Genomic DNA, 25,419 nt, shown 5'->3' with positions numbered 1-25,419 from the left:
ACATCAAAGAAATTCATCTAAAACAGCAATATTGCTATTTGACCGTTGTTTGCATTACGCACTTACTTTTATTTGCGCAAATGTCAAATTGTAATATTGATTTATTTAGATGAATTGTATCGATATGGCATTTTTAACACCCCGTTGTCCGAAAGTAGGATGATTCATGCCTTCGTTCTCATATTATATTCTCAAAATATTACCTGTACAATGAAACAGAAAATATGTAAAAAATAATCATTCTTGCTTCGGAAGGCACGTTAAGCCATTAGTCCCGGTTACTACTTACTAATGTAAGTATGCAGTCGTTACACGAGTCATGTCAGGGGCCTTTGGCGGCTCAATCATAACCCTGACACCAGCGTTGATGAGGTTGGTATTCCACCATTCGTAGGTGGCGATACGGCTCACCACCTATCACGTTGATCTAACAGAAAGCTCGGTGAGGTGTGAGTACTTAGTTCATCTTGCGATGGATGTACCTCCGGCTACCCTAGATGGGATTTAGTCGTGCGCTTATGTTATGTTTATAAAAGAAGTTTACCTTGCCGGTAGTAAGCTTTGGGCCAGTTTGGACACAACTCCCGCGCACGCGTTGCGTCCTGAAGCGCGGCGGCGAACTGACCTTGTTTCAGTCTCGCTGCTGACCTGTTGAAACAATCATATTTTTATAAGTTTATTTATACAACTGTACAGAGAAACATTCTCGTAACGACCTAGTACTATAGGTACGTCTGACATCGCTTATGCGTGCTAAGTACCCAGAAATAGACCGTAACTTATAGGTTCAATCGGATTAGTATACTATAAAACCCAAAGATATAGAATAATTTATACATTATGTTCTAAAATAAATAAACTATTAAGATACATATTAATTATGGACAAGATAAAAATACTTTAAAAAACTACTTCATAAAATACCTGTTACTGTAGAGAATGTGGTTGGCAGGGTCCAATGTTAGGGCATCAGTGTAGAGGGCCACAGCGGTGGCGAAGTCCCCCGCTTGGCAGGCTGCGTTTGAGGCCCTGACTTTCTCCACAAAGAGGGCCCTCGACGCGGCCCCCAGAGAGGCCGAGCCAGTCGGCTCTACCTGTAATAGAACAGTATATCAGTAGGTATATATTATTTTGTTACACATACTTTATTCATACTTATTAATCTTTCACCTGCATTGTAAGGGGGATGACCGATCTTACCAACCCTGAGAGGTTTATAACTCGTTACTGAGCCTCCAAAGGCCCCTGACATGGCTCATTTAACGACCTAATAATTAGTTCAGTATATAACTTTCCAAAGCACGGAATCCTCTTTGTTCATACTCGTAATAATCATCATAGAATTACTATCAGGAGTGGTTGTGGATTGTCTTATTGGTGAATGGGTGTATGAATAGGCTATTTTAGTTGCTTATTTTATACATATCGCCAAGCTAAGCTACTTATCAAATCAAATCAAATATACTTTATTGCACAGACCTAAATATCAACATATCAGATATGGATACATTACAAATTTTTCCACGCAACCACTACCAAACATTTATAAACAACTTGGATGCGGGATGGCGCAACAAGAAATAAATACCTAAAGTAAAATAAAGTTCACTTCTCATCAAAAAAATCGAAACACCTTGCAAGTTTACGTTTTGTCAGGATTATCAGAAAAATGTGTACATTTAGGAATAAATGTTAAATGTCGTTTAATAGTGAGTAATATGAGCTTATCAAATCTTAATGTTAATGTTCTAAATTTAAATGAATTTTTCATAGGTTTCGTATTTTGTTAAATGAGTCATTTTTATTCCGTATGGAGTATAAAGGAAATGGATAAAACAACACACGTAAATGAAAAAAAAAGCTAAAAAACGTTTATTTAATAACTTGTATTCCCTCCCCGAGCTCTAATTACTGCTTCCATACGGTTCTTCATCGATCGGATGAGAGTCACGATCACATGCTGTGGTATATTGTCCCATTCCTCTTGGATTGCATCTTGCAGCTGGCTAAGTGTTTCTGGGGCAGGATCTCTTGCTCGAATTCGTCTCTTTAATTCATCCCACAGATGTTCAATGGGATTCATGTCCGGGCTTCTTGCTGGCCATTCCATAATAGAGATATCGACTTCGTTAAGATAATCTCGTACGACGCCCGCGGTGTGAGCCCTAGCATTGTCGTGCATGAATATGAAGCCGTTGCCAATAAAATGTGCATAGGGCATCACATGAGGCTCGAGACACTCTTCGACGTACCGATGACAGTTTAGTGCAGGCAGACGTGGCCCAGACACGAAAGCAAGCTCTGTCTTACCGTCGGCGCTGATTCCTCCCCAAACCGTCCACGAACCGCCACCATAGCTGACCTTTTCTTCAATGCAGCATTGTGCATAGCGTTCTCCGTCTCTTCTGTAGACCTTGTTCCTTCCGTCGTTACCATACAGCATAATTTTACACTCATCAGAAAAGAGAACTTTGCTCCACTGTAGGTATGACCAATTTAGGTGCTCACGTGCAAAGTTAAGGCGCGCTCTTCGATGGTCTGCAGTTAATTTCGGCCCATTTGCTGGCTTATGCGGTACCAGTCCACGATCCTTCAACCTTCTTCTAATTGTAGAGTCACTTACAGCCACCCTTCGTACAACACGAAGCCGCTGCTGCAGTTGAAAAGCGTTAAGGCGTCGATTTCTTAAAGAAGTTGTTACAATAAATCGATCATCTCGCTCAGAAGTGACCCGATTCCTGCCAGATCCTGAACGGCGCGTGAACAAACCAGTCTCCCGATAACGTTTATAGACTCTATGAACAGATGACAGGCTTAGATGCAGTCTTGCAGCCACAACACGCTGACTAAGGCCAGAATCCAGCAATGCCACAACTTGGGCGGCTTCTGTGGGCGAAGTATCCATACGTTTTAGAAAAAAAACCTTTTTTCAGACGTCCCAAAGTCACAGTATTGAAATAAAAAACAAAAAGTTTAAGGATAGGCGCCAATTTTTAGTTTTTAAACGCTAAATGTACTCCAACCCTAAACACACATTTGTCTCAAAACAGTGATTCATTTCGTTTATAAGATAAACAAATGAAATTCTAATTTTGAATTTAGAATTTTCGCTTATTACTGTAATGGCCAAACTGCCAGCTATACATTTATGTATTTTTTTTCATCGTATGAATTCTTTTTTGTGTTAAATTCGGACAGAAACAATGAAAACGGAAGTGTTTCGATTTTTTTGATGAGAAGTGTAATAAAACTCTTTACTTATGCTCCAGAATGTTTCTGAAGTTGTTTATCTATCGCATATATAAATTAATGTATTCAACTAAAGTTTACAGAATTTATTGGCAGTTTTCTATTATGAGTGCATGAAGGTTGCAAGAGAAAACATGCCTACAGTAAATCTTAAATATTTATGACGTATGAAAGTAATAATATGGGGTGTATATGAAAGGTAATGAATGGGTTTTATTGCAAGAAAATAATTAGTAAATTAGTGTATAAATTCCAGCAGTGAATGTTGTAATGAAACCTTTCAAATTCGACGAGTGAACGTAGAAACCGACGGCCATAAAGTGCACCTTTTTACTTTACAAATTGAATGGTTCTCTTTTACGATATAGCGATAATTAAATGTAAGAAAGTAAGAAAGTTCTTTAAGAGAAAGGATTTAAAGCCACTTGACCAAATGGAAACTAAAGCGCTTGAATGCTGAAGTGTTTAACAATGAATTAGTTAACCTTTAACAAGTCGTAAACGACATCACGATGTGCCGATGAGCCCTATGTACCAGGATAGACGTACTAGGATTCTGTTTTTTAGTTCTCTCCTGTTTTCTCCTTATTCTTTCATACAGATTAAATTGATTGAATGAAGGATAGGTTTTTGTAACCAAACAACAATAAGAAAAAATGTTTGATAATGCTAAGTTTCCATCTTGGTGGGACTTGATGTAGGTATATTTTTTATTAATTTTAAGTGAAAATTGCAACGGGGGCACTTTGATACAGGTTGCAGGGCCCGCTGTTTTTAAATTGTTCTTTTAAGAATTTTATTTTTATTATTTGTTCCTTCATCATAAAAAAGTAAAGAAAAGGAAATCAAGTAAGAAAGTAGCATGGAGAATGCTACACCGACAAGAGCATAGCTTTTAAATTAGTGATGATGATGATGTTCCTTTACTAGCCACTTTGGGAAGCGCTGAGGAGTCTCTCACAGTTGTTAAATAGCATTCATCGTCATCAGCATAATATCGCACGTCTCCAAGTCGCACAACAATATTTGAACCTAAACAGCACCCACAGGTTGTATGCTTTTTATTGGCAGTATACCCTCTTTCATCAACAATGTTCCTTCAGTTAACATGCAAATGCAAAATATAATGAGTAATTATGAAAAGTTAATTGAATGAGTGAGACCGCGTGTGACCACAGGTGGGCATTCATTTAACCTTTATATTAAAGAAGGAGATTTTCGCATGTACAGATTCAAATTAATCGATTCATACGAATCGTGACTCAACTTTTATCGATTTTAAATTCGATTCTTTCGCTCCGATGGATTATAAACCTTGTATGCGATGGTTTTGAATTTGATTGGAACAGGCTTTAATACTCATGTTGCTTGTTGGGTGTTTTCCATTCCGGTTGGCTATCAGCTTCGAAAGTGACGGATAACTAATACGCCGTGTTGCAGCATTCTTATACTTTAATTTAAATAGAATGCATATTAATGTTGTATAATTATAAACAAAATGAAGCAATAAAATGCCCGTCTATTTATTGTAAATGAACATAACGTGATTTAGAGTTTGGGCACGCATTTCACTGGAATTTCTTTTGGATTGCTATAGACTGTAATAAACTATTTATACAATTGATATCTTATTCATATTTGTACGTGTTTAGCATTCCAAATAGATATTTTGATTCACTTACTAAATATTTTAAAGGTTTCTTATTAAAAACTTAAATACCGAAATAAAAAACATAAACATTGACTCAACGGTTTGAATGTCTCCCAACAAAGGTGTAAAAGATAGAGGACACGGTCGTAAATAATAATAAAAAGTAACAAATGACAACCTGCTACTGAATTCCTGATGCCTCTACTCAAAAAATCAAAGGTACCTTTCTTTTCTATTGTGTGAGGTTCCGTATTGAAGTTTTAGTGTCTTTAACATAAATTGTATGCTCTACTTTTAGTTTAAATAGTAAATCGGTCCTAATATGGTTTTGTAATAGACTACACTGGGCGCCGTCCCACCCGCGTCAGGCGGAAGGCAAGAGGAAAACCACTGCCCTATTTTTTTCCTAAAAAGTAGCATGAAGAATGCTACACTGACAAGAGCGTGGCTCTTAAATTAGTGATGTAGTACATCGGTGCGAATTTATAAGATAACATACATAAACTGGCCGTGGCCATTAATAGGCCATAATAATTATATTATTATTATGCTATATTAATAGCATCACGCCTAGATCCCCGAGGGGCTAGCCAGAGGTGTATAGTAGATGTTACGCATCCGCTCCTCACCAGCTATGTTTAACTACTATAAGAGTGTTTGACTGATCATAAGTTTGCAGAACCCTGTGACCTTTAAAAATACCAATTTGCAATTAGAGGTCAGGGTATGCCTAGATAGAATCACATGTCTCTGTGTCCATAACTCAAGGAATCAGCTGTTTGTCTTACTCAATACATTATGTCATAAATACGGATTGATGGTCATTTATTTTATACAGACTAAAAAATAAGAAATCTATCTGTTTTATCCGATTGTATGTTACGTGACAAATGCACATTATCTGTAAGTGTGTCGTTACCTACAAGCCGGTACCTATCCAAGTGTAGCCCTCCGACTAGGGGAACCTTAAACTCGGAGTATTCTTAATCCCCGGCTGCGCGTGAGTTTCCCTCGCCACCTGCGCTATCTAGCCGAGCGGATCGGAAGCGAGACCTTTTTTTACCATTTTTTCTCACGAACCGCATTCCCTTGCCGCACCAAGATCCCTCCCACTACTCCACACTCTATATTGTACCATATACATTGCAACGCCAAAAAGAGTGCCTCGATACCGACTGTAAACATCGCACGCAATGTATTGAGTACTGAGAAAAAGCTTCGTTTTGTTCGGTATTTTTGAAAATGTATAAGTGAAGGTACGTGTTATGCTCGCCCTTTTACCTATTGCCCGGGCGCACATTGTTTCTTGAGAGGTATAAAGAGATCTTTGAGTTGAAACAATGATGGATGGGCTTGTGTGTTGTTAATAGAGCTTTTTTGACTTGAAAAAGTTTGGGTTTCTTCGTGGTAATTGCTTGGAGGGTCTTGGAAATATATCTTTTGGTTAGGAGGATTTTTAATGGTTTCTAGGGTTATGCTGCGGATATTTACTCTTAGGAATCAGAACCATTTATTAACGTAATTATCATGAATACGTCATTTCGCAAAGTGTTATGGCTGAGGAGAAGAAACTGCAACAGCAACACATCAATTAAAATTAAAGAATGGTTCCGGTTTTAGTCAATATCAGAAGCTTACCTATATACTTACTTATGATACCCATGACTTCACGCGTGCAATGTGTTATTAAATTATTATATTAAAATGGTTACGGTATCCCAGCTTCTGGATCTTTGTGAAAGTTAAAAAAGCTTAGGTAACATAACATTCCTAATTGTTCATCGTATACTTCGTGGTGCTTGTATACCTACCACTGTACTGTCTCTGCCCAACCTAGTAGGGAAAGCTTTATGTACTTACATAAGTTTTGTACCATTATAAAGAATATTGAATGTTGTTTGACGATGATATCCGAGAAATCGACACGCAACTTCTAAGTAAACGCATAACCTGTGTGGCATATGTAAAACTAGCTTTAATGTTCTGTATGGATGTCATAAAATCAGTTAATACCTCCGGAATATCTCAGTTTATAGAGTTTAAGTGCAGGGTACTGCTATTTGCCTTGGGATAAACTTATACGGATATACCTAAATACCTATGAGTACTTAATTATAATTACTTACGCTACAACAATGTTTTGCACGACATTAAAACAAGCCAGTGGTAGCCAATTTGATATTATGAATACTATATGTATAGACTCATGTCTATATATAAGTCATTAGAAGACAACTTGTACACATTTTTAGTTTTTGTTACAACTTATGACTATAAGATGTTTATTAACATTTTAATATGCAGTTGTGTTGAGTCAAAAGTTATAGCAATGCGTATTACTATCTCCCTCTTCGTTAGATGGATACACCAGAGACAATAAGAGGCACATTCAAAGTTTTTAATTTCGGAACATTCATTCAATTTTCGAAATACAAAACAATCTGCATAACCGTCGTCTGTCAAGCCGCCATATTGTATTTTCTCTGACAAGATAATTGAATTATGTAAAATATAGGTACATTGTTTTTCGGTTATGGGCCCGGTTGTCTTGAGGTACCGTTGTTCAGGAACTTCAATAAAAGACGTTTTCTTGATAATGCTGTTGTAATAATTATTCTTCAATACTGGTAATTTACATGATAAAATTGTGCGTGTACGGCTTGGGCGTGGTCGAGCGAGTGAGTATGAAAGAGAGAGCGAATGAATGACTGGTAGAATGACTTCGGCGCGGCGACGCAGGAGGGGCGCGCGGGGGTGCCCGACATCAGCTGATGCAGGTAAGTATAGGTAAGTATATCTACGTAGTTAATTCTTAACATGCCCCCCAGCGTTGAAAGGCCTGTCTTTCAACTCCTCATCGGTTGGTGCTTCTATTGGCAAGGGGCAAATTCTATTAAAAGCACGACGAGCAATTCCTTTGCTTGTGCGAAGATCTGCAACTCTGGTAATAGAATCTGTGCCTGGATAAGCCTTGATCACGCGTCCTAGACTCCACTTCATCGGGGGAATTGAATCTTCTTTAATTAATACGAGTGTCCCTTCTTGCAAGATTCCGTTAGATGAACGCCATTTTGTACGCTGCTGCAGTTCACCGACGTACTCCTTGGCCCAGCGAGCCCAGAATTGTTGTCGCATGCGCTCTAATCTCTCAAAACGTTTGAGTCGATTCTCGTTGACATCCATCAGCGCAGGAGTCGGCAAAGCAGTAAGAGGTCGTCCCACCAAAAAGTGTCCTGGAGTTAGTGGAGTCAAGTCATGTGGGTCTGTCGACATGGCAGTCAGGGGCCTTGAATTTAAAACTGCCTCGATTTGTACTAGGACAGTATACAAATCCTCGAAAACTAAATGAGCATCACCTAATACACGACGTAAGTGTGCCTTTACAGATTTCACACCTGCCTCTGCTAGTCCTGCCATATGAGGAGCATATGCTGGTAGAAACTTGAAATCTATACCTTCTTGTGACATATCATTAGTTATTAAGTGAGCATTGTCCTTAAAGAATTTACGTAATTCATTTCGTGCGCCTACAAACTGTGTACCGTTATCGGAGTATAAGCATTGTGGTTTAGATCGTCTGGCTATGAATCTCCGTAAAGCAGAAAGAAAGGAGTCTTTGGTTAAGTCGCCTACAAGCTCGAGATGAATGGATTTGGTAGTGAAGCAAACGAATATAGCGATGTATACTTTCTCGGTTTTACTTCCGCGACCTTTTTTACTTAACGCTGTTATAGGACCTGCATAGTCCATTCCAGAAGTCTGGAAAGGATACCCTGGATGGAGGCGTCGCTCTGGGAGATTGCCCATAATCGGAGTAACAGTTTGCGCGTTTAAGCGAAAGCACCGTAAACACTTGTGCACAACGTGCTTTGCTAAGTTACGACCACCGATAGGCCACAAATGTTCTCGTATTGAACACAGAAGTAACTGAGGTCCCGCGTGCAATAGACGGAGATGTTCTTGTTCAAAAATCAGCCTTGTCAATGGATGTTTAGACGAAAGCAAGACGGGATGCTTCTTGGAATAACTGAAATTTCCATGTTTTATACGGCCTCCTACTCTAATCACTCCAGTATCATCAACAAATGGACTTAAAGACAGAAGCCTATTCTTGCGTGGCAGCTGTTGACCATTAGTTAATAATTTAGATTCTTCCTTAAAGGTTTCTTCTTGTGATAGTTTAAGTAAAGTATTGTATGCATTTTGCCTCTCTGTATGTGTAATGAAACCCTTATTTGCATTTTTGGAATCTTTGCAATTAGAAATAAACCGTAAGACGTAGACCATGGTATTAGTTAGTTTTCTTAGTTGAGAAAAACGCGAAAATGGAAATAACTCATTAGATTCTTGTGAGCAAGCGACATTAGCTACAACTTCTGGAAGATCAGATTCGACATAATCAAAAGATTTATTTGGCCAAGAGTTTTCAGAGAGTGTTAGAAACTGGGGACCGTTCCACCATAAAGTCATTTTGTTGGTGTCTAAAGTAGTGACACCTCTACTTAATAGGTCTGCAGGATTACATGCAGTAGGCACGTGCCGCCAAGTATGGTTTTCGGTCAATTCTTGTATACTAGCCACTCTATTTTTAACATATTGCTTCAACTTGTTTGGTGGTGTCTTTAACCAGCCTATGACAACAGAAGAATCCGTCCATAAGAAGCATGTTTTAACGTTTATACGTGTGGACATCAAAACTTTCGTTAGAAGCCTTGAAGCAGCAGCAGCTCCACATAGTTCAAGACGCGGTATTGTATTCGCTTTCAAAGGCGCCACTCTACTCTTTGCACACAGCAAATGAACCGTGACATTACCTTCTGTGTCTTCAGATCTAACATAGACACAGGCACCGTAAGCGTCCTTTGATGCGTCACTGAAGACATGCAACTGAATATTTGTAGGAGAATCACAAACCACGTGTCTCGGAATGCTAATTTGACTGACAAGGGACAAGCTACTAACGAATTTTGACCACAAATTGTAGATTTCTCGAGGCAATGGGTCATCCCATTGTAATTTATGAAGCCAAAGCTTTTGAAGAAGAACTTTTCCAATGATAATAAAGATGCTAAGAAGGCCTAAGGGATCGAATACTTGTGAGATCGTCGATAAAATGACTCTTTTTGTAATCTTAGCAGATTGATTCTCATTAACTGTGAATTGTAACTGGTCATCAGGAAGCGACCACTTCAAACCAAGTGCACTCGACTGCTGATGTTCATTCGAATCGACTACAGAACGAGCGTCTGAGGATTCAGAAGAATTGCAAGCAGGTAAGTTTGATCTAAACTTTCGTAGGTTGAAGCATCCTGATGCTAGCACGTCTGTTACTTGTGACTTAATACTTGTAAGACCTTCAGCAGTTGCGTCCCCTGTGAGCAAATCGTCCACATAGAAGTCTTCGTTGATAATCTGACGTATTTGCTCATTCTTGCACTCGTCGGCTAATTGCTTTAGACATCGAACCGAGAGAAAGGGTGCAGACGCAGTGCCGTAAGTCACTGTATTTAACGTGTACACTTCTAGTGGTTTTGACGGATCATCACGCCAAATAATTTGCTGCAAATGACGTTGATTCTTGTGGATTAACACCTGCCTATACATCTTCTCGATGTCTCCTGCCAAAACATAGCGATGCTGCCGAAATCTTAGAAGTATGGAGAGCAAATCACTCTGTATCGTCGGCCCTACCATCTGAATATCATTCAGTGATAGTCCGGAAGTAGTGGACGCGCTCGCGTTAAAGACAGCGCGCAATTTAGTAGTGGTGCTCTGTTCGCGCAGCACGCCATGGTGTGGCAGAAAATATGAATTCTTGGGCGGTTTGTTGATGTCACCTTTAGTCATATGCCCTAAATCGCCATATTCTTTCATGAAATCTTTGTACATGGCCTTCAGTTTTTCTTGTTTTTGAAACCTCCTCTCCAAAGAAAGAAAACAATTCTTTGCTCTCTCGTAAGAGTCACCCAGTACAGTTTCTGGCATCTTAAGGGGAATTGCCACCGAAAACCGTCCATCATCTTCACGAACAAAGTTGTGGGCGAAGTGCTCTTCACAAGAGGTTTCCTCTTTGGAGTAAACTGGCTTGTGAGGTTCTGGTATTTCTTCGATAGCCCAAAATTTACTCAGTTGTTCTTGTATTGTATCGAATTGGCTTAGATTGCACCATACTTGTGTGTTACGAGGATTTCCAGTGGGACCGGAGACTATGTACCCCAGTTTAGTTTCTTGTAACACTGGATAATTCTTGTTCACTCGTACCTGATTCGAGCCAAGCAGATCCCAGAAAATGTCTGCGCCAAGGAGCAAGTCTAGACTTGACGGATTATAGAACTCAGGATCTGCCAGCGTAATGTTTGACGGGATGTTTAGTGCAGTCACATCTACGACCTTAGTCGAGGATGTCGTTATACTTGGCAGCACTAAAAACGTAACGTTTGTTTGATATGAATTGAGCCTGGACTGTATTATTGTATCGCACTTCTTTGTAATCGAAGAGACTGCATTATTAATGCCTGCAACGGTGAAATTTATGTCTTGTGATTTCAAGGACAGTTTGGACAGTAACGACTCGGTCATAAACGAAGCCTGACTACCTGAGTCGAGAACTGCTCTCACTTCGTGAGTTTTATCTTGGCTATCCTTGATCTTCACAATTGCAGTGGCGAGTAACACTTGACCGCCTTGATTATTGACAGAGAGTGCGGTGGTTGTCGCCTGAGCAGCCTCAGTTACTTCTCGGTGCAACAGAGAATTATGTTTCTGTTTGCATTTTCTACACGGACCTAGCCGGCATACACGCTTGTTGTGTCCGGATCTGAGACAGTTTATGCACAGCTTCCTATCGAACACGAACTGTTCTCTTTCATTTAGAGGCGTCTGTGTAAACTTGTCACATCTATACAGCGGATGTTCTTCCTTGCAGAACGGACAAAGGTAAGTTTTATTTTGTGTTATTTCTGTAGTAGCGGCTAGAGCTTTAATATTTTTGCTTGTATTTGATGTATTTTGTGGTTTGCTTGTACTCAACTCGATAGTTTCTAAAAGATCAGCCCGGTTTTTTAAGAATTTAGAAAATACTTTGAATGAAATTTGCTTGTATTTAATCTTGTATTCCTCCCATTCCCGCAGCGTACGAGGGTCCAATTTAGATGAAACGATATATATTATTAGCGTATCCCACGAGCTTATAGGCTCACCTAATATTTGTAGTGCCCGCAGATTTTTGTTGTATGCATCTAGAAGTCTACGAATACAATCAGAGGATTCCTTTTTAACAGGTTCTTCGGTAAAAATGGCTTTGACGTGATTTTGGATAAGTATCCGCGTATTGTCGTACCTTTCGCACAAGGAACTCCATGCAACGGTATAGTTCGACGCCGAGAACTCAAGAGCACGTATGACCAGGGCAGCGCTTCCATCAAGAGAGGCTCGCAAGTAGTGGAACTTCTGGATACTGCTTATAGACGTGTTGCTATGAATGAGCGAAACGAAGGTGTCGCGGAACTCGAGCCAGTTTGAATATTCACCGGAGAATTTAGGTATTTGTATGGTAGGTAACTTTACCCCTTTTAAAGAACAACTCGTTTCCTTCACTGTATTATCCTCCTCATGTTCACTAGAAGCTAAAGAAGCATTGCATGTACTTTCTTTCTTGTCAGACTTATGCGACGGTGTTTTCTTAAATGAGCGGTATAATGCTTGCGCTCTGGCTACATTTCGATAATATTGAGATTCAAAATCAGATCTTTGTGCCTGCTGTACTTCACATGCTTCTTCACCCTCTGTTAAACTTTCTATACTCGACTGAATGTTTTCAAATTCCGAAAAGTTTTCATCAATTTTTGTAATACGCAATTTTAGTTCTAGAGCTTGGACCTCATTACAACTACTAACACTTTCAAAGGTATGTAAATATTTCTCAAAGTTTGTAAGACGACTTTTACACACTCCTCTCCTCTTAATTAATTCTGATAATTCACTCATTTTAGTTTATTTACTTAATTTACTTATATATTTATTACTTAGAAATGTGCTTCTTAATTTATTTAATTAGAACAATTCTTAATCACACAATACTAAACCATCCAATGCCTATTAGTTCCCAGTAATGTTTAAAGAACTTGTTTTGCACACTACCATGCGCTTAGATACTAAACTCTGACTATAATATTTTATTTTTTTATAACTATTATTAACTATTTTAACTGTTATTTAGGTTGAAGAATATGAATAAAACTAGGCTAATTATACCACTTAATTAAATTATTAATATGTAAGTAGGAATTATACCAATGAAATTATCTTGCTTTTTAAAAGTGTTATTTGTATTATTTATGTAAATGTTTTATTAAGATGAACTTATTGTTATACACTATTATTGTTATGTTTATTGTTATTTACTTGTTATTATTGCTTATTGCTTTAATTTATTGTTGAAATATTTAGAACTAAGGTTACCAAAATTGGTTTATGAAATAAGAGCTTTAATTTTATTATTATTATATTGCTAATAGCTTATATGTTGTGTGAACAACAAAATATCCTAAATAATGCCACAGAATAATGAACAAATTATAAAATTGTTAAACATGTAGGTATTTAGTTTACATCACTTAATTAGTCACAAATTACTCATTTATTATATGAAATAACTATCAAAAATCTAATATGAAAAGTATTATTACGTAAATCTATCGAAAAAACTACTCTATCAACGATTTAATTGCAATATTTTAACAAAATTCGAACAAAATAGATCGCGATCGAACGTCCAGTGTAACTAGACACGCAGTTATATATTGGCGCGTAGCAATGACGGGTCAGCTTATGCTGGACTTACTTGATTGCGTCAAATTCTTAAAAGAAGTAGGTATTGGCGTTTGATATCGTTAGATAACGTAATTAGGAACTCAATATGCACAGAACTAGACAGATTTAGGTGTGTAAACTACTTGTACTAATTGAAATCACGCGGGGGAATCTACAATTACGATATTAATGATAAAACCAGGACTCACTTTGATTTGTTGACTAACTCAGACCACTTGCCTTGTATTCCACGCATGTACCATGACTTGGATTCACATTTGTTTGTCGTGTACACTCCACTGCTATCAATTCTTGCTCACGAACAGATATTTTCTTGCAAATTCTCGTTGTTTCGTGTCGACATCCAGTGAGAGCTCGAATGTTCGAATGTTTTTCCAATCAATCCATAGGTAAATCTTCCGGGTCGTAAGGCCACTATGTTCAGGAACTTCAATAAAAGACGTTTTCTTGATAATGCTGTTGTAATAATTATTCTTCAATACTGGTAATTTACATGATAAAATTGTGCGTGTACGGCTTGGGCGTGGTCGAGCGAGTGAGTATGAAAGAGAGAGCGAATGAATGACTGGTAGAATGACTTCGGCGCGGCGACGCAGGAGGGGCGCGCGGGGGTGCCCGACATCAGCTGATGCAGGTAAGTATAGGTAAGTATATCTACGTAGTTAATTCTTAACAACCGTACTACCGCGAAATGCATTTTTGATTTAAAAGACATATAAATCGGACGAGTTTTCCCGTGAAACTTGCCATTTATACTGGTTGATGTTGACTGAATGGACATTAAAAATAAAACTACAAAAAAAATTAACTGTCCTGATTTAGAGATAGAAAAAATGCAACGTTTATTCGGCAAAAACGAAACGGTTCATCAATAAAACACCAACTAAGTATGACGCTAATATTGTATCCATTAATGACCTCCGTGGTCCAGTGGTTGATCGTTGGGCTCGCGATCCGGAGGTCCCGGGTTCGATTCCCGGTGTGGACATATCACAAAAATTACTTTGTGGTCCTTAGTTTGGTTAGGACATTACTGGCTGATCACCAGATTGTCCGAAAGTAAGATGATCCGTGCTTCGGAAGGTAACTACTTACTGATATGTAAGTAAGCGGTCGTTACATGAGCCATGTCAGGGGCCTTTGGCGGCTCAATAGTAACCCTGACACCAGGGTTGATGAAGTTGGTACTCCACCTCACAACTCACACGATAGAAGAAGAAGATTGTATCCATTCAGTATTACTATGTATTAAAATATTATTTATTCATAAAATAATTTCAATGATCATAGTAACAAGTGATAATAGACCTTATTTTTAAGGAACTGCTTGTTTTAAAAGTCAGAAATGTACTCATATTACATATATAATTTTGTAGTAAGACTGATATATCTTATAAAGTAGGCAGAGAAAACTAAAAGCCATACTGACTGACTTGGAAAGACAAAAGTATTATTGTACCCGAAAATACAGATTGATCATTTCTCAAAATGAATGTAAGTGCCGTTCGGTACCCGTTTGGTATACCGGCCGTCATTACATACTCGATTATAGCAGCGAGTGTAACTGCACTGGGCACTAGTGATGTGACACTTCTCGATTATACCGGTGGGAGTATCTGCAATCGATATTTAAAAACATTAACAGTTTTTATCGATTATCTGTTGTGTAATATCGACGGTAACGTGCTTGGATTTGGATTGCATATTCTAATGTACTTAAATAACATAGTCTTGTATATTATAGTAACTGTAACATACGAAAACTAGAAGCGGAAATAATGTTTTGTAAAGCTACCAAGCCTGTATAAAACTTATTTTTTCTACTGACCTCAAGTATATACTTCACCTATGTATTATGCGATATTTACATTACTAACATTGCTTCGTAAAAACAGCTAAGAAGAAATGAAGGTAAAAAACTATTCCGAGCTAATATACATAGCACGCAATAGGAAAACAATTACTAAATGAATAGGGAAATGAGTTCAAATTTGCATTTTATTATAAGTATTACCTTATTAACTAAGCAGGGTGTGCCTTTCACCTTACTAAACGGAGCAATACAATATTGTCCTTACAATGGAATAAGCTACCCGTGTAGGAACAATAGCCTTTCTTATATTCGTAATAACGTTAAACGTGGAATATTTTCCATATTACACTATAAAATTAAATAGGGATTGTGTCCGTGAGTTGGTGTATGTGTCTGTCACACGTCTATAAAAAAAAACAGGCTGTGCTTTTTTTGTGGTTGTAAAAAGTGCTTGATTGGTGGCGCTTCTTGCTCACCCCAGACATTTCATACAAACGCCATCGTTTTACTCAGACACTACCTTGACGTTATCGGGCGTGCGCATCTGTATGTGAGACGTCTGATGATTGAAGACTAAAGTAAGACCGAGAGGGGGTGAGGTAAACCTTGCTCAGCCGATGGTGGGGAGCGGAGAGTTGCTGTTCTATACGCCGTTTTATGCTGGCGGTGTGTCAGTATCGTAAAAAGTAGGATTATATGGTCTCTGTCTATTCAAGTGGTAAATAATAGTCATGTTCTTATGTAATAAAAATATATGTTTTATTAAAAGTTAGGTTCGGTTAAGATACATTTTAACATTTCAAAATTATTTAAAAATCTTGAAATTATTTTTGCACGTTAGTATCCAAATGGAACCTTCCTACCGCGTCAATAACGAACACCGATTGTTTCGGCCATCTTGAAAAATGGCGGACGTAATGGTTCCTTATTCGTTTTATTAAAATTTCGTTTAAAGAGGCGCCTGATAACCGAGCGCGGTGTATCTGGTAATTATTTTTTCTTTAAACGACCTTTCATTTACTTCGGGAAATTAAAGGAGGAGACCGCCCAACGCTTTGTAAGCGTCTGTATGGAGAATTTTAATATGGTAGTTGCAGTTAATACACACTTGTGCTATCCGCCAATTGATCGGCTGCATCGGAAACTCGCAATGGAGTATTGAATTACGTCTGTAATGAGTAATTTTATGAGGAATGTTGAAATGCTCAAAGGTCTTTGCGTCTTAAGTAGAATTGCAGAATTCTATCTACGGGTGACTTGCCAGACTAATGTCAGCTTTGTTAACTTCTCTAATGTAGTGAAGGCTTCAATATTTAAGGCGTACCTAAGCAAAGATAAAATTACCTACTCGTAAGAGCCTATTGTTGAATTCTAAAACTTCACCGCTTTAACGGACTTGAACGAGAATTTCACAACTTTATTTACTCACTAGAATATTATTTATCCTTTTTTCATTCTGAATCCACACATGACGCTTTGATGAGGAATGAAAGGAAAACTTTCGTATGTTCCATGCTGTTTATGATGAGTGATGACATGTATTAGACATCAACTGGGTTTACTTAATCATAATGTACTGGTATAAATATAATAGTTATTAAATACATTAAAAGGCCCTTTCTGTATCAACATTGCTCTATTTGTATCATTGCACTTTCAATTGTTTTGTTGTTAATTTGTCAGATCAAATCACAGCCGAACAGTTTCTTAGTATAAAAGAAATGAATGCACGAGATGACGATGTGTCATACCATATCTGGCCATCAGCAGCGTGATCCCACATAGCCTGTAGCTTTATGTTTGTTGGAATCATTTCGAATTCATTCCACGTTTGTGCGCCAGTTTATGATCGCGACTCATACGCATGCGTAGTCACACTCCACAAAGGCTTGTGTGTAAAACATGAAAATATTACACATGTCTGCCAACTGACAACACTTTCATTACATTCTTCAGTTAATTTTGTACGCAGCCATAGCACAGGCCACGTTACACATTCGTACTGTTATTATAGACTGTAAAAATGTTGATGCCACAACATAAAAAGCAAATTACAACGTTTTTTTAAATGTTGTAAATTTTTTATTGATGTTCATGCAATGAATAATTTATTTTAATCCTTTTTTTGAAGTTGCAATGTCCTTTGATTGCAAAGTTTTAATGAGCAAACAAATAGTATAATAGCCCGTTCTGTAGACCCCACACTGGCAGGTACGGGTTAAAAATAAAAACTTGAAAAAATGGCGTCGTGTCGGTCTGCGTTTGTCTATTTTCTTTCCCGTCCGATTTCTTATTGTGTGCACCTTTTGGTAATTACGAAGGATTTTTACCTGTGCCGGGTAAAAAATAAAACAATTAACGTGTGTGGGTGCCGAGACAAATCACACAATAATTCAGGACCGGATTTTGATAATTTTGATGGTTTAGTCAAGTTTTTTCAACGAAACGCACGATTTTATGGGAATCGATGTCGGACATACGTTACGGTTGGTAACAATTTGTTGCGGTCGCGTCTACAAATTAATTTTAAAATAATTACCGAACGCAGGAATGTTTGTATTGTTTGTTTAAAAAAAGAGAATAATCAAATTTTCAACGAAATCTTTTTAAAGCTCCGAGCGACAGTTCATTATGCATTAAAAATCTTCTTGTAAGTATTTGACTTCCGCGCATCTGTTCGCATTGGCCCGAGGCGCGGGTTCCATCACGACTTCCATGCTTATTTGTGCTAACCGGCCGAGTTTGGGAGACAGGTTATGTTACACGGTTATATCACGTGAACTGAATTTTCAGTTTAACTGGGTTATTGTTGCAAAATCACACACGAATGCGGTGGATTCCAGGCATTCCTGAACAATTACCATTTCGTGAGTGACCCCGTACCCCTCACTTCTGGACTGGTCCCACCGGGGGAGATCTGACCTCTGACACGAGACAGCACTCGCACACCTCGGTATTGCTAAAATTATATTCATGATCCACCAAATAAACAGAACCAGCTATAAATGGAATTCCTATTCTGTACTGTTTACTATTGCTTGCATGTATCACATGTTAATGAATAATATCAATGGATAGGACCCATATTGTCTTTCTACTTTAGGCGAGTGTAATTTCCATATTCCGCTTTAAAAGCAGCAATGCGGAAGATTTTATTAAACAGTTTGAATTCAAATAGACTAGGCTTACGATGCGCACTGGCATTTCGCAGTTTGTTAAGGAATTAATTATAAAATATGCTAGAGATTATAATTCCAGTCTTTATGCGCTAATTTATGCTAAACAAGGAACGAGGATTAATAAATGGCGTAAATGCTAGTTTATTTAAGGGTAAGTCGATAAAAGATGTGCGTTATTTTCTAGACGACAGTCGCTTCTTATCCTTGTTCCTGGGCTACGCATTCATGTGACATGCCGATGAAAATTGCTTTTATCATAGTTTTTGTTCCGGCACGCGTGCAGTGCGCCAGTGCGGCAATGCGCGCGGAATGCGCTCGTGACTATCGATTTCGCGCGCAATCATCGTCCGCCGTTTTTGTTGTTCAAATGACAGCGCGAGGTGCGTTCCTAATGCGCTACCGTCTCTACCACACATCTCTCATCTTCTTTTTCAATGGAATTCGGTTCAATTCTTCACGACAGCATAGCCCAAGTATGCACGGGCCAGCTAATTATTAAATTCATAAGATTATTCGCAATTACCCGGCCAATGAGACGCCACATTACTGCTCCTATTTCCAGATAATTAAACCTTCATAATGACTACCATCGTATCGAATTTGTTTCTTCTTTCGTTTTAATTATATTCAGTCTGTTATTACGCTGAACATTATCGCGGATTAAGAATTCTTTTATTTTTTTAACCCTTGCAAACCAGCTAGTGTGGGCGTGGTAGACAACTTGTATTTTATAGCCGGCCAGTGTTATTCAGGCCCTTTGGCTTTAAACTCTTTAGGGAAAATTATGGTATGTATGGTGTAAGAGGGCTCCGTATTAGCCGGTCGACTGGGATTGCGCGTTGTGCGAAAAAACAAACAAAATATAAAAGTTCGAAAATTACATTATTCCGGTCGGTTTCCGAACGCACCATCTGTAATCGAGCGAAACATAAAGCTTATAATAACAATCGCGATGCGAAGATCCGAGACATTTAACAGGGTGGCAATCAGTAGCTATTCTCTTTTAATGGAAACTGGACAATTCGTACCCTCATCTTACACGTACTTAGCATCCATTATGGCCTGGCTTATTGCGCCCGATATCTCCTTAAAACTTTTGTAAGTATCCGAATTGAGGTAACTTGTTGTTAAAGTCTTATTGGTGTTGGAGCTACTTCTCTCTGTATCTACTTATCCCATACTTTACTCACTACATACATTAAAGTACCCAGCCAACAACTTATATTTTACCATTTACATAATCTAATGTATACTGTGAGTATGCCAACTGTGTTGTTGGTTTATGTCTTACTATAAAATTAATGGAAATTGCCGTTTTTATTGGATCTAAAATTATACTAGAATTTATTTAGGTATTTCAATCGCGAAGACTATTAAAATTGACGACTGTTCTAAACATTATTGGATTTTTTATTTACTTTTTACTAGAAATTACGATCGTAAATATATCTACGAAAAGATACAACAATGGTAATTAAATTTTATTACGACTTTTTGGTCAAAAATATATATTTATTTGTTTATCATTCATTATAAAGTTATAATTTGAATAAAATTACGATCATAAATATATCTACGAAAAGATACAATGGTTATCCAATTTTATTTTGTCATTTTATCAAAAATATATATTTATTTACTTATAATTATCATTATAAAGTTATCATTTAAATAAAATAATTCTTAATTGAAGTCTCTATTTATAGTAAAATGTTTCGGAATTTTGGAAAAAACAATTTGTGAGGAATGTTTGGGCGTTATATAGTACTTAACTTACATCTAGCAATTACTGGATGCCTGAACACTATAGTAACAATTTTGAACACTTAATAGGGCCCTGTTCGGCTTTCGTTCATACGAAGGGCCGGGTCCAGTTAATTAGTTATTAGACGCGAAGGAATGTAGCGTCGAAGCGGCCGATGTTATCCTGAAATTAGCAGACGCCGAATTGGACACGTCCAACGGAGAAAAATGTTAAGCAACGAACAACATGGCTGCTATCAGGATACACGAGAGCCTAAGATTGCTAAAGAAATTGTTCAACGTAACATGTTTAATACTATGATGAAGTGGTTCGATGTTTCTACAGAATTAAGGCTCAATTTTGCGTGGCATCCCTTCAAAGTACCTGATATTACTCGTCGTTTTTCACAGGTATTCATGGTATGAACCCTGAGTGGTTTCCTTTTGAGTTTGTCCATCTCAATAAGTAAGACAAGTTAGACGATTTCATACGGATTTCAACTGACAACTGAGCTTCAGGTTTTCATAATAATGATAAGTTACTCCCAACCCAATAGTCCAGTTCCCTTTGTTTCCATAATCTGCAATAGTCCTACACGAACCGGGGATTGTCTTTGGGGCACTCCCATAGTGCATACAGGGATCGCCGGTTGGTGTCACACAACATTTAGATTAAATTGTCTTAAGGGGCCTCTACGTGTTTATTGCGGCCCCACGCACGTCTTTCAAAAGTCTGGGACTCCATAGGCCCGAGATATGGAAATGGCATACGCATATAATCAGTTAATAATAATACGTAATAACTGATTTAAGCAGGTATAGGTACGTACTACGTTACCTCCACCTTTTCTGGATGGATATTTGTGAAACGACAATGTAAAATAAAAAATCCTAATATGCTAATCTCATCCGTCTCAAACCTCTCAAATCAGATTCTAGTTTATAATAAACTGCTGCGATTAAATTATCATAACCAAGCATTAGCGTTGCTTATTCCTGCCTCAAGGATTCAAACACCTTAAGGTACAAAGATACTAGGTAAATGCAGAGTAGTTGCACCAGGCTTCGTTCAGCGTACCCACTCATAAACACGCATTACGCTAAGCACCTCTGCATCACGTATTATTTCCTTTTCTGTGGTATTACTTACTCATCGGCGACTTAATGTCCGAGGTTCCTTTGAAGGCGTATAGCGTGTAAACTGAAAGAGTAGGAAGAAGAGTGTTGGGGCGAGGGCCTTGAATGTGTTCCTCTAGTTATTAAATAACTTGTAATGTATACCTACATCGATTTAAAAGATGTGTTGCTGTTGCAGTTTCTTGTCATTTCTTCCTCTAGTTATTAAATAACTTGTAATGTATACCCTCATTGATTTAAAAGATGTGTCGCTGTTGCAGTTTCTTGTCATTTCTTCTCCTCAGCAACTTGCGAAATGACATAAATTCAAAAATGTTACATTGACCTTCAACAAGTTTATCCATGATAATTATACTGAATAAATGATTCTGATTTGAATTATGGTTTTAAATTTGACAGACGGTTAGATAAAATATAGTAAATGGGATAAGATATTATTTTCTATAAAAGTTTTTCTAATATACCCTAATCTTGAGCCTTAAGTATTGGCGCACTTCGATACACGCGTTTGTACCTAAATAAATATCTTCAATTTCAATGAATTTTCAATATAGGTTGAGTGATACTCATAGTAGCAGCGTATTGTCATTTCACTTGATCTTAATACATACATACATACATAAACTCACGCCCGTAATCCCAAATGATCCACTTGATCTTAATCTGTACTAAAATCTCTTTTTTATAATTTTGTAATACTTATTTTAGAATATTAATTTATCGATCGGGTGAAGGGACGATCGCTTTCCTGCCTGCAGAGGGACGGACGCCGTAACCACATTAAAACGTTTTTAAATTCGATACAGTTTTTCTCAATTCGATCCTTGGAAGGGTGTCTGCGGATGTTGTGGTTTTAAAACGCAGAGATGTGATTCTCAATTCGTAATTGATCTCAACGACTAAAGCTTAGCAATGGCGTTGAAAGATCTGTCTTTATTATTTCTCTTGTTTCTTTGCTATTGAATGGATATTAGCTGTGACAAGTTAGCGACGTGCCATCACAAATTATTTTCTGTTAAATTATTTGTCGATTACTCTATCCGGTGATGGGTTAAAGCTCTATTCTGCCTCTTTTACTTCCTCATACTCTTTTCTAAGAAAGTCCAGAAAATGTTGAGTAAACTTATCTATACAGTTTTTCTTTCTTTTACTTAGTACAATTACTCCAATAAATTAAAATAAAACTGTAGGTAAGAAAATGTCCATGTTTCATGATCGTAGTCTTGAGTTAAAAATAAATACTAATTTGTACTTACAACTGTGCCGTCTGTCAGGCCAGCCATGTTGATATATTCGTTTCGTTTCACGACGTTTACATAATGCAGCCGGCTTTTTCTTGAATATTCATCTACACACATTCAATTCTAATCAGTCGGTTGTACCAATTAATGCCTGTTCGTGTGTGTGGCTGTCTTAACATTTTATAGTGATCTCTGTGAAATGAACAGAGTTCATCTTTGTCGGCTTCAGACCGCAAACCGCGCGTTACCTCGCCAGAGGTATTCAATACAGTATTTCTATTCCGGAGATATTCAATGGATGCTAATATGTTTAGGTTATGCTTGAATTTTAATGTCTGTTTGCGGAGGACCCTGTGTGGGAAAATGTTTTGTTAATATCACAGCATTTTATGTTGTGTTTTGAGGTTATAAAAGACATAGAAGTGTTTGAAGTTTAAAATACACTCGTGTATGCATCATAAAGTAACGTATCGGATATCTTCTGAATGGGTAAAACGAATTTGCAGTCACTTTTGGTCTCATTAAGGTTGTATCCTGGTGTACAATGTTTTACTATAAGCAGTTATGAATCTAAACGTAGACAATTTGGTATACTGACTGATACTTAATGATAATATATAAATATTTTTTTGTTTAAACTTTACTGATAAAGCGAAGTTCGTTAACGAAAAAGGACAAGATTTTATAACTAATTACGAATGAAAAGTCGGGAGACATTTATGCTTGAAATGTATATGTTAATATTATTACATAATATAAATATAATATAGTAAGTTTCTCGAAACCAAAACGATCCTTATTATAATACAAAGTCGCCACATTTTTCACATGAAAGTGTGAAGTCTTTATAATGTTTTTTTTTCGATAAAATAAAACATGACAAACAATAGCAAGATAAACTCCACACAACACAATAATGTAACATATTGTTCACGTGAACATGGACAAAAAGATGTTACATTCTCTTGTCATAGATTACACTATTCATTCATAAATAATGAATGAATTAATTTTTATTTACGAGCGTAAGCTGTCTTTAATAAATCGATAGAACATAGAATATGCGTAATTAGTCACAGATTACTTAATTTACTAATACTAATATATAAAGAACTCGTAAGCAAATCAAGTTTCATTACAAATTGATTTTAGCAAATAAAAACACATTTTATTATCTGCAATAAAATAGAAAGTACTTACATCAAAGCTAACATTAATTAATGTGAATCTGGTAATTAATTAAAGTTAAATTTATAATTAATTTTTTATACCTATCACATATGTAAATCAAGAACGGATGGAAAGTTGATCAGACATGTTTCTTCAAATATTTGAATACAGTTAATTATAGACACTACTCAAAAATAAAAATAACGTCAAATCTTTATTTATTGGCTGTAAAATTTTAATTTATGTTAGGAAATTATTATCGTTTGCCAACTCGAATGGGAAAATAGTTTCTGAGGGTCATAAAGTTGAAGGATTTAGACGGACAGACTGACCATTTTAGACAGCCTGAAAGTAAAAGTGGTTATGAACTTCCACACTTATTTCAGTCAGGTAAGGTTCATAATAAAGGTTCCCTTAACTAATATTGATTTCACTTACTTTTAGTACTTTAGAGAGGTATTCAAACAAATTCTTTCTGCTTTGTAACTTATCTTATTATTTTTCATTATCCGTACAAATGTTTAAGTCTTCTTCTTATCGTTTGGGCTGTGAGGTGGAATACCAACCTCATCAACCCTGGTGCCAGGAATATTATTGAGCCGCCAAATGTTTAGGTAGTATTCAATTTTAAGATACAAATGGTAATAAAAAAGTTACTGAACCCCACGTGTCAAATTATATTTACGTATTTCCTTTTGCTTACAAGTTTTACTTTGTATAATAGTAAATCATGACATTGGATCACAATATATATTTATGTATTTATACAGGGTGTTAGTGACATCGTAACGAAAACTTTGAGTTTGAGTTTTCGTGTACTAACGACGTGTACATAATGAAAATATTATTTCTCTGGTGACTGATTACCTCAGCTCATCAGTTCACTTAAACGAATTTTTGTTTTGACTTATTTACGAATTTTGGAGTTCCATAGTCTCTGCTTACCCCGGTGGGAAATTGGCGTGAGTACGACGTTTCACCACGTTTATCGACACAAACGGTGCGGGGCGGATAGTTACCATTCTATACGAAGTATTATTCTTTATACTATGCCTAGGATCTGTTCCCATGGTTACGGACGAATTACGTGCGTGAGTTTATGTTAGTATGAGCTTATGTTAATACTTGCTTTACATAAACTGTTATTGCAGTAAACTAACAACCCTTCTATACAACTAGAAGCTTCTTCAGGGCTCTAGGTGATGATATATGGCGCATTGTGCTCCCAACAATCGCCACTCAAGCACCTACAGCCACTGTACGATGCTTCCCTTCGCAATTTACTTTATTTTTACTTTTTAAATAAATAAATAAGCAGTCTGCTTCCAAGGGTACTGGTAATACTGCCGTTGTTTATATTCATGTAGAACAGTTTTTGTTTCTCAGCCGTATGTATTTTAAACA

General features: G+C 37.2%; 1 protein-coding gene across 1 annotated transcript in view; it reads right to left on the bottom strand.

Annotated features, from left to right (window-relative positions):
• The window catches only part of LOC126375972 (tetratricopeptide repeat protein 28), a 75,545-nt gene that overhangs the window by 34,311 nt on the left and 15,815 nt on the right, over positions 1 to 25,419 (bottom strand). Inside the window, exons 3-4 of the mRNA XM_050023072.1 lie at positions 925 to 1,094; positions 545 to 648 (exon numbers count right to left, since the gene is read on the bottom strand). Coding sequence (XP_049879029.1) covers positions 545 to 648; positions 925 to 1,094 — 274 coding nt within the window. The remainder of the gene's footprint in view (positions 1 to 544; positions 649 to 924; positions 1,095 to 25,419) is intronic.

Source organism: Pectinophora gossypiella, chromosome 20, assembly GCF_024362695.1.
Source record: "Pectinophora gossypiella chromosome 20, ilPecGoss1.1, whole genome shotgun sequence".
Classification (NCBI taxonomy): domain Eukaryota; kingdom Metazoa; phylum Arthropoda; class Insecta; order Lepidoptera; family Gelechiidae; genus Pectinophora; species Pectinophora gossypiella.
The sequence above is the reverse complement of the archived record's forward strand: the minus strand, read 5'-3'. Positions and strand labels throughout refer to the sequence as shown.